Source organism: Leucoraja erinacea, chromosome 17 (assembly GCF_028641065.1).
Source record: "Leucoraja erinacea ecotype New England chromosome 17, Leri_hhj_1, whole genome shotgun sequence".
Taxonomy (NCBI): Eukaryota; Metazoa; Chordata; class Chondrichthyes; order Rajiformes; family Rajidae; genus Leucoraja; species Leucoraja erinaceus.
In genome coordinates, this window is record NC_073393.1 from 27,795,673 (window position 1) to 27,809,318 (window position 13,646).

The window sequence follows — 13,646 nt, forward strand, 5'->3', positions numbered from 1 at the left end:
TAATGCTGACAAATGAGATTTGGTATAGATAGACAGATAAGTTGGCATGAACATGGTGGGCTGAAGGGCAACAGCAGTGGATATTTGCAAATGAACCCAATCCTCGATGTACTGAACATTTAGATCTCGGTACTCCAAGAGGCCTTACCGACTTTTAAGTGGAAATCCAAGCAGATATCTGTTTATTTGGAGACCATTTATGGTATTCACACTGTGTCAACTTAGTCTGTAAAAACCTATGTCGTTCTGAGTCGCTGTGAGAAAATGTAAACCACTGGAGGAATATTGGTGAGGATTTGAGAGGGGGAACTTTTAGATTTAAATCTCTATATTACCTTCATTGCATTTGCAATTTAAGTTACTTTTGTAGTAAGCATTTGACATGATTTTTGATCAGGTCTTATCAGTATCTTAGTGATACAATAGCTGATAGTCAGAAGCTTATAAGAATCATTTTCATTTATGTATACATAACAACAAAACATCTCAAGACTTAGACGTTATAAATACAAAAATTGACACTTATCCGTGTAAGATGTTAGGATAGATAACCAAAAGCTTAGAAGAAGTTGTTTCTTTTTGGGAACGGTAAAATATAGAACGCAAAAAACAATGGTATCTTATGATGGTTATGGATACCTTTAACAGAGCATTAAATGAAGGAGACCAAGCCAAATAGGAAAACTGGAAGCAACAATGCTCATGACGCTCCATCTAGTGTTAACAGGATAGAGCTACAGGCAATGCTTGCATAATAATACATTCGATTAAGGAGGACATAATATTCGGAAATGACATATTGGAAATATAATGCGCTGCCCAGGTATTGTGAGAGCGAAACTATTATCATTGATAGTGATTTTATACTGAAATTTGTCAGCAGCTTTGGTGTTTCTGCACATACGCAGTTCAGGGTGGTAATCTAAATGTTGCTACCTTTAAATTCTACTCTGGAGACACTGCAAAAAAGGAAAATCAGCCATTAATGAGAAATTAAGTTACTTATATACTAGTCCCTCTAGGATAGACTGAAAATGTTATACTTTTTTTAAGGCCAAAGTCAGTTTTTAATTGCTGTGCTAGCCATATTTTCTGTCCAAAATAAAGAATTAATTTTAATATTAATAACCCTGCCTGAGGTAATTTATGGCAAGCCTTGATTGGTCCTGGTCTTTTCTCACGTACAGATCCCCCTCCCCCCCCACCCCATCCTTTTACTCCTGGCTGGAGTTACTCAGCCTGACCCGCTGAGTAACTCCAGCAGTTTGTGTCTATCTTTGGTATAAACCAGCATCTGCAGTTCATTGTTTCTACATTAATTTTGGCTGTTTAGATTGCACTTCCAATTAATTTCAAAATATTTTAACTTAATGTTATGAAATATTAATTTGATAAGCTTCTACCTCATTTTAGTCTTTATTTCAGTCTGTAAAATCTTGTTATTTTATTCCTGGCTTCCCATCTGAGAGTTCTGTGATATTTGGCTGCTGAACCGAAAAAGGGAAGACCACCACGACCAAGATGGTTAGATCATTATAGGTGTTTTTTTAAGGAAGCAATATACACCATGGAACAAAAACAGAAAATGCTAGAAACATTCAGTAGGTCAGGCAGCATCTTTATCAGGATGCTATCTCTGATACCTATCTCCCCTTTCTTGACCTATCTCTGACGCCTCTCTCCCCCTTCTCAATCTCTCTGACATTTCCCCTTTTTCTAATCTCTCTGTCTCCATCACAAGAGATAGATTTTTGACTGACATCTACTATAAACCTATTGACTCCCATAATTGCCTGCTCTACTACACCTCCCACTTGCCTCTTGCTAAAATGCTATCCTCTACTCTCAATTTCTCCGTCTCTGCTACCAAGATGAAGCTTTCCATTCTAGGGCATCCAAGATGTCCTTGTTCTTCAGTAAATGTGGTTCCCCATACATACATCCGTGCTGTATGACCCACTGAGTTATTCCAGCACTTTGTGTCTTTTTTTGAGAAACCACCATCTACAGTTACTTATATCTAGCATCTCTTAATGGTTCTCTTTCCACAGATGCGGCTTGACATGCTGAGTATTTCCAATATTTTCCTTTTTTATTTCAAATTTCAAGCATTTTTCCCATATTTAATTTGCTGTTCGTCATGGATTTCGCATTTACCACAAAAATAGATAGTATCAATGCCAATCTAGGTTCCTGAGTGAGCATGCATTATATTTGTTGGGTTCTAATTGATCATTAGCCAGACATCCCCATCATCCCACCCTTCACCTCGAGCCTCTCTGCTATAACACATGTAGGAATATAGAAGCACAGCTGCCATACAGCTTATGCCAGTATTAATTAAATTATAGCTGACATGTATCTTAATTCTGCCATCGTTCTTCACTGGCTCGTCTCCAGTTGGTTCAGAATGCTGCTGCTCGCCTTTTAACTGGGACTCGAAAGAGGGAGCACATATCGCCAATTCTGGCCTCCCTCCACTGGCTCCCGGTGCACTTTCGAGTTCATTTTAAGATACTGTTATTTGTTTTTAAATCTCTGAATGGGCTCGCCCCGCCTTACCTCTCTGAGCTGCTCCACCCATACGCTCCTGCCCGGTCCCTCAGGTCAGCTGGTCAGCTGCTCCTGGAGGTACCGAGGTCTAATCGGAAGCTCAGAGGGGATAGAGCCTTCTCTGTTGCTGCTCCAGCACTCTGGAACACCCTGCCGTTGCACGTCAGACAGGCCCCCTCACTGTCCATCTTCAAATCCGGTGTTAAAACACATTTGTACTCCCTGGCTTTTGACCATGCCTGAGACTTTGCTTCTGTTTTTATTGTTTTTAATGTTTCTTTATTTTACATATCTTTTCCTACTATTTCTTTTGATTGTTATTATTGGTGTGTATTAACTTTTTTGTCAATGTTTAGTGATGTACAGCACTTTATTGCAACTATGATTGTTTTTAAAGTGCTCTATAAATAAAATTATTATTATTATTATTATTATCTTCTTGAAGCATTAATATCTATAACAGCTATTGTGTGATCCTCAGCATTGTAATTCTCAATTGAATTAGCATGAGCAACCTTTTTGAGAGTTTGGGATTTTATGAAGAAATGCTTCCTGATAGTCCTTTTATGGTTGCTAACTATTGCGATTCTGCCCCATTGGATAAAATTCCCAGGAAAACATTTCCATCTCAACTCCTCTCAGGCCTTTGATCAACACTCAATATTCCATTAATCTGAGTTACTTCATCCTATAATCCTTGTGTTTGAAAAATACCACCTTCTTTAAGCGGTCCTTCCAATTTTGTTAAGCAGTCCTTCCAGGTAACTAACAGGTTTAGAGAGATATAGAGTGTGGCAACAGGCCCACCGGGTCCACGCTGATCAACAATCACCACAACTGCCACTAATTCTATCCTACACATCAGGGACAATTTAACTCTTAAAAATGTGCACGTTTTTTGGGATGTGGGAGGAAACCGGAACACCTGGGGAAAACCCATGCAGTCACAGGGAGAACGTACAAACTACGTACAGCCAGTACCCAAAGTCGGGATCGAACCTGGGTCTCTGGCGCAGTAAGGCAGCAACTTTACTGTTGTGCCACTGTGCCACCCTATGCGTATCATGTTGTCTTCCAGCTCTTAATGGAAGACTGATCTGTTTTGGGGAACAGAGCATCTGCAGAAGGGCAATTTGAATTATTAATGAGATGAGAGGAATTTGTATCGGGCACACAAAATTGTGAACTTCTGAAAATTATTTCCTCTGTTCTTGTTTCTATCAAGCTGAAATAAAATTGTGACACAAAACCATATGCATTATCAAGATCATAATTTAAGACTAAGTATTGATGTGAAGTATAACAATTTAAGTAAAACATCATCTAGGTCTTTAAAATAATTGGATTCATTTATACAGAATGATTTACAGGAATATTTGTAACATGGAGAGGGAGAGAGAAAGTTTGTATCTGACTCGAATACACTCTTGCTACTCACCAGTAAACATTTCTCAGATTATATGTGTCATTATTGCTAATTTCTTGCCAGAACCAAATGATTTCTTATGACATCACAACAGACCCTAAAGTCTATGTAATGCATTGGGGTCCAGGGAAGAGGATGGGCGATACAATGGGTCTCGGCAGGTGTGGGGCCTAGGAGAATGGAAGAGCTAGGAGATGTAAATTTAAGACTATAAAAGTCTCTGGGGCAGTACAGAGACTGCTATTCTAGGTCTGGAAGGTGGTGGTGGACCTGGTTGTGGGAGCATAGGGAGAATATTATGCCCTGTGACTTTTTGCCTTTTATCAGTTGAACCACTGTGACTGAAAGCAGATTTCCCAGGGATATCTTGCTTTGTGTTCTTTGTGTGATGTTTTGTTATTTTCATAGGCTGTAGGCCCACTCTGTGGTATCCCTTTAGTTTGGAGGCTGGCACACCATTGATGAACAGATTATGGTTGTCTTGCAATAAGGGGTATCGCCAGCACCAATGATTCATGATTCTTGTAATTCCAATAGGAGGAGATATTGCAGTCTTTTCTATGTCGCTGACCTGTAGCATAGCCATATTGCAATGATGGGTCCTGAGGCAGTATTTGGTGGCAATGCTGCCACTGTTCTCCAATGCTTCACTCACAATTTTCATATTTGGGTTGCCATTTTGTGTTCCCCAACTAAAATTTGTTCCAGGATTGACGCTCGGAGCCGACATATCACTGTCATTGACAATTTTTACAGGTGGAAGTAGGGAGAAATGTTTTCTAAAGGGCATCTGTTGAATGGTGCCCAGGATCATTTCATACTCTTTTTCTTTATGTGGATTAATTTCAGTTTCTGTCTTGTCTTCAGTATGAATTTCTTTGCTTGCCTTACTTGCTTGCACCTGTGAAACTGTAGAGCTGAATGTATACATCTGGCTTGCTGGAGTTTTCGCTGGGATAGAGCTGAAATCCTCCTCTGCGACATTATACACAAATGTGTTACTAAATGATTTAGAATGTTCAATATCTTGGCCAGTTTTCCTTGCGACGATGGGTACCATCTCTGCACAGACCGCACAGTGACTGTCATTTCTTGATTTATTTGTTTTTTTCAACATGGGAATGAAGGAATGGAGGTTATCTGTTCTCCAGCAATGCACCTGGGAAAATAAACCTTTAAAGTTACATTAGCTGTTTTAAGAATTATAAGTGACAGTAGTTTAATAAGTTACAATGTAGAACAAGGGTTCCCAACCTGGGGTAAATTTATCTCCAGGGGGTAAATTTGTTGATCCTTGATTCGTACATATTTTTTCTCCTTGACTGTTTGGTTCTGATATACTGGTATCTGTTCATCATTAGTTGTTCAAAAAATAAGTGAAATAACATCGTTATGTGCTATTAAAGTTGCCAGAGGTAAAGGGGACAAAAAAGGTTGGGAACCCCTGATGTAGAAAGAGTGTTATTCCTTTGCTAAGTCAGATGGGTAAATGTGTAGTCCGGCGGTGTCTGGCACAATTTAAGCATTGCTGTGTTTTGAAACAAACCATGTCTATTTTCTAATAAGCCATGGAAATCTATGCTTTTCATTTTAAGATCTAACATTACAAGTGTTTGTTTGCAATGTCAATTATTTGTTCTCAATTATTATTTGATAGATCCCTTTGGCTTGAGTTAATCTTGCAGGCACTCTTAGCTGAGTTTTCCCAATGACTCTGCTTCATTGGTGAAGAGGTGAGATTTTCCTAGACCAGACAAATCCTACATTTGAATGTCAAGTTAATGAACTTCCACTAGAATTAATTCAAATTGGCCAAGTGGGCAGTACAGCGGTAAAGCTGCTGCCTTATAGTAGCGATGTTACAAAACTTGAGATTAAAATCCAGGTTTTGTACTGCTTGACGGAGGCGGATTTCCTTGGGCTGCTGAAGAAAAATCGATCGGACTTCTGTTCCCGTTTTCTTTTTTTTTTTTTAAATCGCTAGACAATTTAATAATTGGATTAAAATAAAAAGTGACTTCTAACGCTCTCAACCCCTACAACGTGACAGATCGCAAGAATGGGACAAAACAAAGGGTAAGGCGATTATTTTGCATATAATCTTGCTTCTTGGGATGGCTTTAATCTAATTTTATGTTGCGAAAATGTTATTTTGGCCCCATACGAGCCGGCAGTGTCTTTCCAGCCGATATGGGGTTCAAATTCACCGCAAATGCAACGTTCCAATCGATCGAGTTCCAGCAACACCCGCTCGCAAGATGATTAAAATGCTCTTTTTTTTGGACAATCATGTCATAAGAGCATCTAAATCGTCTATATTTTGTGTTATTGTCTATCCATAGTCCATATTTTTTTATTAAATATACACAACAGTTTTAGCCACATGTATTGTGCAAAAAATAATAATTTTGATTATATTGAGTGGATGTTTCTAGATTAATTTATGGGAATTAAACTGAATTCCTTCCAACTGGCATATACATTCATGAGAGTGAGATTTAAAAATCATGTTATATAGTGAATTCTTGTGTGAATATGATTAGTTTGTTATTTGGATACTTAGGCTATTTTTTTTAATTATCCTTTTCGTAAGAAATGGAATCTACAGGACATTCTTAATGGGAAAGTAGTGGGCAGAAAGGCATGTCATGTGTGTTTTGAAGAGCAAAAACTTGTAGTTTACAATGCCAAAATTGAAAAGTTGAGGAAAAACAAGGTGTACAGAGTTGTTTATTGTTTACAATCTGAGGAGTATGATGATGCTACTGATTATGATATGCCAATGTACCAGCTAGCAACTGATCTTCTCCATAAAGACTTGGTCTATTGCTAGAAATTGTAATTTATTTACCTATCTGTTACGGACTTACAGCATATAATAAAATAATATTAAAGTTCTGATCTTGAGAATATCACATTTTTGAATTTTCAAGGCAGTCTGGGTGTTTATTACTATTTCCGTCACAACGGTCAATTTTGTAATTAGCTACAATTAGGTAATTAACTAATTATATGCTTTAATTTTGGGTCATCCAAGTAAGATGTTTTATATTTGTTTCAGAACGCTTCAATCAATAATAACTGAAAATTTCATTCAGTTCTCTTAATTTTTAAGAAATCTATGGGCTTTTGACTGTCCTCGATCACAGCTTTTGTGTTAAGTCAATGGAAAAGCAATAGGGAACAAGATGCTAATTACCGAGTATGAAAATGGCCATACCTTTTTTAATACTGAAGATATGAAAGTGAATTAGGTGTCTAATTTGACACCTAATTCACTTTCATATCTTCAGTATTATAAGTATTATAAAAAGTTTTTTTTATGCTTTATCTGGTGGGATAAATTGCAGACTTGATTTTTAAAATCTCAAAATTTTGTAACGTTGTGACTTATAGCACCAGGGACCTGACTTCGATCCTGACTACCGCTGCTGTTTGTACGGAGTTTACACATTCTCCCTGTGACCACATGGGTTTTCCCCAGGTGCTATGGTTTCCTCCCATACTCCAAAAACGTACTGGTTTGTAGGTTAATTGGTTTTGGTGAAAAAATTGCAAATTGTCCCTAGTGTGTAGGATAGTACTAGTGTGCGGGATGATCAGTGGTCGGTGTGGGCTGAAGGGCCTGTTTCCATGCTGTTTCTCTAAAGTCTAAAGTAAAGTCTAACGTGTTCTATGGCTAGATCTGGCAGAGTTTTGAATTCTGACAACAATCTGTTACCAGATGTGCACAATGATGAGATTTAGCTGTGAGTTTAGATGCACTAGATTTTCTTGAAGCTGTTTCCCTCCTTTGGTTATTTGCAAATTATCTTAAATGAGCAACATTGAAGTTTTGATGGATAAACAATAAAGCTTCAAGAATTATTTTCAAAAAAGGCCCTAAGATATCAAATGAATGAGACTTGCAGAGTAATTGTATTTTGAAATATTGATCCTATTCTAAGATTGATGGTATTAGAGTGAATTTAGTGCTGCATGAGTTCTAGATGGGGGCTGGTTTGAAAAAAGTGGTCACTGTTGTTCAACAGATAGCCTCTGTGTCTATTATTTTGGTTGCCAGTTGAGAAGCTTACCAAATTACAATAAAACAACCTTTCACCATATACCCTGCCAGTATCTTTATTTGTTTCAGTGACAATGGTCAACATTCTTTTAAAATATAGGGCATTCCACTCAGTCTTCAATTTAATAGTGTATTCCCCTATAAATTAGAAATATACAGAAAACTTGGTGATCTTTTTGATATCAATTAAGTATGATAATTGTATCACATGCTTAACAGAAAATTCTGTGGGAAGAAGATTAAACCACTTACTGCATCATCCCATCCACCACAAGGGACGGACGGGTCCATCGACTTTTCATCTTCATAGCCTTCCTCACTAAGTGTGATCAGAACATCAATGAGTTTTCTTTCCGATTCCCACGAATGTAGAAAATGGGTGGGGCTCATTGCTGCATCATTGTCACTACTATCATTACTGTCATCTCCAGGAGATTCACAAAATACATTTTTATTATCGTCAATCACTTCCTCGACCTGGAAGTCCATTTTCCAGCTACGGTTTTTAACAGGGCAAGCTCCAACTATTTATCTGGCGGAGGAATGGAAGCATGAAGTTAATGCCTCACTAAGTTCAAGTTAAAGCAAGATCATTAAATATTAAATAAGGCATCACAGTTAATATTTGATGACATTGCTTCACATACAGTTACTATTAGATCACTTACTTCATGTATAAAGAAAGATGCCATCCGAAACAGTGGCAAGTATTTGATGCAGTCATACATAATAAGGATAGTTCAATCACACCAGTATTCCACCTTCATTCTTCCTGGTGCAAATTACATAGGATCAAATTTTTTCAAAAGCAAACATATACAAGGAATCTATTTTTAGATGTTGTCTTAACCGAATAATATATTACATGGTAGAATGATGGAGAAATACAGCACTGATGTCCTCAGCCCACTGAGTCTGCATCAACCACACTAAACCTTCAGTAATCTCATTCTGCAGAAATAAAGAATTGCAGATGCTGGTTAATACACAAAAGGACACAAAATGCTGGAGTCAGGTCAGGCCGCATCCCTGTAGAAAATGGATAGATGTTGTTTAGAGTCAGACTGATTGTAGGGGAAGGGGGGAGAAGAAAGCTGGAAAAAGAGAGTGGCAGGACCTTCAGGGTCATTAGTAGGTCAGCACATAGGAGGGAGTAGGGTTTTCTCAACCCTTCAAACCTGTCCCACATCTTCCTTCATTTCATATCTTTGGCCTTTGTTCCGAGCAGTTGCCTTTCAAACCATACCCCCTTTTGCCTGTTACCTGCCACACGGGTCCTGCCTCATCCCTTTTCTTCTACAATCAGTCTGAAGAAGGATCTTCTCATGAAATGTCACCTATCCATGTCCTCCATGGATGCCGCTTGATCAGCTGAGGTTCTCTAGGACTTTGTATCCTATTAATCTAATTTTCCCTACATTTTGTTAATTCTCCAGATTCAAGTACTCACCTATACATGAGGGGCAATGTATGGTGGACTATTAATCTACCCACCTGCACGTCTTTAGGATGTAGGAAAATGCCCAAGTTGTCACAGGGAAAACATGAAAACACCATATGGACAGCACCTGCCATTGTGAGGCTGCACCACTGTGCCAACAAAATACAGTAAACCCTCATTATAAAAAACCATAGGAGGGGGAGGGGGGAATGATGTATGTTATTGCCGTTGTCCGCTATAACCGAGTAAAGGTTTCCCCCCCATTGACATCACTTGCCCGGGTCAGAATCCTGGAACGCCATCATTGAGCCCAGTGGGGCCTCTCTCACCACACGGAGCGCAGCGGCCCTAGAAGGTTGCTCGACACCATCTTGTCCAGGACAGCTGAGGAACAGTAATAACCACTGTCCTTGCTGCTGATTCCCATAAGCAGAGATTGGGAGCAAAATGGGAAGTTTTGGGTGGCAGTGTGGAAACCCTGTCCAGCTCTGTGAGATTCCCACTATCAACTGCCCGCCTGAAGTTCAGGGTGAAAGGACATCAATCTTAAACGTTAACTCTATGCTCCTTCCAAAGGCACTAACCAGTCTAACCTGCTGAGAGTACATTGTTCTTTGTAACAGCTAGAAAGTATTTTTGTTACTACCAGCTAAATATACTAAAGGCTGTTTGTTACATTGTTTAATAGAGTTAAGTGTCAATGGAAGCAATGGCTTGTCAATTTCTGTGCCTTGTCAATTTCAATAACCTTCACAATGTTATCAGCACCCTGTGTTCTGAAAGAGTCCACCATAACCAAAATATGTTATAAAGAAGTTCATAATAATGAGGGTTTACTGTATTATATAGTAAATAATATTGTTTATGTAAAATTAGTGCATCAGCTGATATATCGTAACTAATATCACAGAATCTCCACTAATATATTTATCAACTGGAAATTTTTAGATTCAGGGCAGCAGACATCTAGCTCACAGCCCCACTCTTCAGATGGTGTTACATATGTGAGAAAGCAAAACATGATCCTAAGCAAAGTTAGAAAGGACATTTTGAGAGCAAAAAGAGATGTGCTGGTTAACCTAAAGTAGCTAAGAAGGAAAGTCCCATTGAGCTTCAAAATGCAGGACAGATATTGGATGAGGACGAGAATGTTGGTGTATCAAAGTGACAAGAGTCAAGCTCCAAGGAAGAGGAGAAATGTTGAGGTCAAACAGTGGAAAAATGGCATGTACTTGTAACTCAGTATTGTTTTCAAGGACTTGGAAGAGTAAATGGAACATGGAGGTCTGATAATAGTTCAGAGGTTAAGGGCAAGTGGTTAAATCACACAAACATAGGACACCATTGTATCTCAATTTGGAGTTCAGCTTTAGGTTAGACATTGAAGAATGGATTTAAAGGGTGGCACAATGTCGCAGCTGGTGGGAGCCGCTGTCTCACAACACCGGAGATCAAGGTTCGATCCTGAACTCGGGTGGTGTCTAAGTGGAGTCGGCACGTTCTCCCTGTGAATGTGTGGGATTCCTCTCACATCCCAAAGATGTTCAAGTTTATAGGTCAATTGTCCCTAGTGTGTATGGAGTAAATGAGAACCTTAGATAACAAAGAACTGGTGTGAACAGGTGATTGATGTTCAGCATGGAAGAGTGGGCCAAAGGTCTATTTCCATGCTGTATCTCTCAATCAATTAGTGCCGGAAGTAATGACTTTGATGGTGTTACGAAAGATGTCCTATAATGAATGGCCAAAATAAACTGCGAGGGGGGAAAAAAAGATAGATTTTGAGCTAGGACCGGGCAAAGTTTGATTTGATGGGTCAATTGGACAGATCTGCAGGAGAGGCAACTGAAATGACTGAATAAATCCCTAACCTCCTCACTTTCACTATGAAAAATGTTGATGCAAAAATAAAGTTGGCCCCACAGTTAAAAAGTTCCGTTACTTGCCTGCCCAGAAACACATTTGCTTGATCACATAAAAATAAATATTGGCTTTGCTTTCTTTGAACGTTGAACACTCACAACACCTTCAACAGCTCAGAACAAGGGCATAGCAACCAGTCAGCGGTCGCCATGGCAACGGGACGCACCGATCGGACGCGGGAACGCGCGACGTCAGCGGGCGGTCGCCATCCATCGAAACGAGCGGAAATGACGAGCGGAGAGCGGCCGGAAGAACGGGGAGGAGGACGACGGCTTCACAGGCGTCGGGAATCTTCGACGCGGCCCTGTGTAAACCGCGGATCTGCCGATACAGCGGGGGGCGAGCCGGTGTTGTGAGTGAGTGAGTGAGTGAAGGAGGAAGGAAGGCGGGGGTTGGAGGAGAAATGTTCCGCCCGATGAGGCAGGGCTTCCGCAGCCCGCCGCCTGTAGGCCCGGGTGTGGTCCCGGGCTCGTTCCCCGGCGCGGTGCAGGCCGCAGGCGGCGGAGGGACATATCCCTGGGGGCTCCCGACTAATGCCGGCACCCCGCCTTACGGAATCCGGCAGCGGCCCTTCGCCAAATCCCCTCAGCAACAGCAAGGCCTGTCGCCCTTCCACCAACAGCACCGCTACAAGAGCCCGTCACCCGGCCACCAGCAGCCGCAAAGCTTCACACCCCGGCACAGAAGCCACTACTCCTCGCCGCCATATCACCCTCACTCCCCGGGTCAAGCATCGTCTCAGCAGCCTTCCCCCGGTTCGGGGCATTACCGGCGTTACCCCGGCTCGCCCAGGTCGTCGACACCTTTCGGTGGGAGCGGCTACATCCTGGAGAGGAAATCGCCGGCGCCCGTGGAGCTGTACTACAAAGCTTCCATGCTGCAGGACCCGTGGGCTGACCTGCAGCCCGTCTCCGCATCTGACATCGACCTGCAGTACAGCAAGCCGCAGGCAGCCAGCGCCGTCAAAGGGGGCAGGTACTTCAGCTAACAGCTTCTGCAAGCAACACCAGACCCTCACCCTCCCTCCCGGGCAAAGAGCGACCTTTTCTCCCACCTCTGGGTAAGGTAGCCAAATTGACCTCCGCAGTGCTGTCAAGAACTTAACTGTGGTGCCCATTCTCACTGCTTTCCAGAGACTAAGCCTATTTTTTAAACAAGAATTGATTACATTTTTTTCCAGATCGACTTTTTAAACGAGACCTATTTTTTTAACCACACCGAGTTTGTTATTTTCTTTGCAACACGTGGGAGCTCTTTGGATGTTATCTGGTAGAGTGCAACCGTTGCAGTTTAGGAAAGTGCCTGCTCTAAATAACTCTTTAAAATCACCAGCCAGTGGACAGTGACTAATTGTTTTGCAGGTTTCCTCCACTTCTATGCATTAACGAGGCAGGTTAGAAAGCGTGTCATCTAATTTTTTTACTGTAAGCCACTGAAAATGGTCATTTTTTAAACTTTTTTGTCAACTTTTTTAGATTCAAGGTAAAAGCTTCAATGTATTTTTTTGTAAATCCATATTTCTAATTTTGTGTATGTAAAAACTGAAGAAAGAAAACTGTTTTGTGTATGTTTTCACAGTGAGACGGTGTATGGGGCATGTGTGCAGTAAAGGTGTGGTGTGTTGGTGTACATCTTGTTTCAGTTTTTTGTTTGTTAATTTTTTTTTGGAAATTATAGATAAGAACTTGAGTTAATCTTTCATTTTGAAAACACCCTGGAAATAAAATAACATCCTGGCTTGTATTTGGAACTCAAAGTGAAGGTGGGGAAGAATTTTATTACAGAATAAGGAAAAGTGCTTCTTGGTAACAAATAGCTCTAATTATGACTTGTTACCATAAATATTGCTTGATTTTATTTTTAAGCCCAGCGCAGTAGGAACACTGCTCTTTGGGAACCTTCGACCATTGATTATGGACAGGTGGGCACACTCTGATTCTGTTTGTAAACAGTTGGTGGGCAGGAAGATTATAGAGGTATTTATCTTCCTTTTGATATACTACCATTCTGTTGGTATTGGAAGTCTAGCACTACCCAGCTATTGTTGAATATGTTTAGATGATGAAGTTTGCTGGAATATTTGGCAAATACATCAAGTGAATCTCAGTGATGTGTACATCTGGTATGTACTTGATGGAAGTCTTTGTATGGTGGTAGTGACAACAGTAACTTCACCCTTTCTCCCCTTTCCCCATTTCAACTATTGACCCAGCTTCCAGATGAGTTTGGTCTGCATG

General features: G+C 40.4%; 2 protein-coding genes across 3 annotated transcripts; one reads left to right on the forward strand and one right to left on the reverse strand.

Annotated features, from left to right (window-relative positions):
• Positions 1-3,319: 3,319 nt before the first annotated feature.
• On the reverse strand, positions 3,320-11,714 carry LOC129705340 (uncharacterized). 2 transcript variants are annotated; one of them, XM_055648869.1, is made up of 3 exons: positions 11,576-11,714; positions 8,298-8,577; positions 3,320-5,138 (listed from the first exon to the last, which is right to left on the reverse strand). In XM_055648869.1, the coding sequence occupies exons 2-3, from the start codon at positions 8,532-8,534 to the stop codon at positions 4,188-4,190; spliced, it is 1,188 nt and encodes a 395-aa protein (XP_055504844.1). In that variant the 5' UTR covers positions 8,535-8,577; positions 11,576-11,714; the 3' UTR covers positions 3,320-4,187. The 2 variants fall into 2 exon arrangements, with proteins under 2 accessions (XP_055504844.1, XP_055504843.1); XM_055648868.1 differs by lacking the exon at positions 11,576-11,714 and adding an exon at positions 8,714-11,539.
• mplkip (M-phase specific PLK1 interacting protein) lies at positions 11,683-13,038 on the forward strand. The gene has a single exon (XM_055648875.1). The coding sequence runs from the start codon at positions 11,813-11,815 to the stop codon at positions 12,395-12,397; it is 585 nt and encodes a 194-aa protein (XP_055504850.1). The 5' UTR covers positions 11,683-11,812; the 3' UTR covers positions 12,398-13,038.
• The last annotated feature ends 608 nt before the right edge of the window (positions 13,039-13,646 follow it).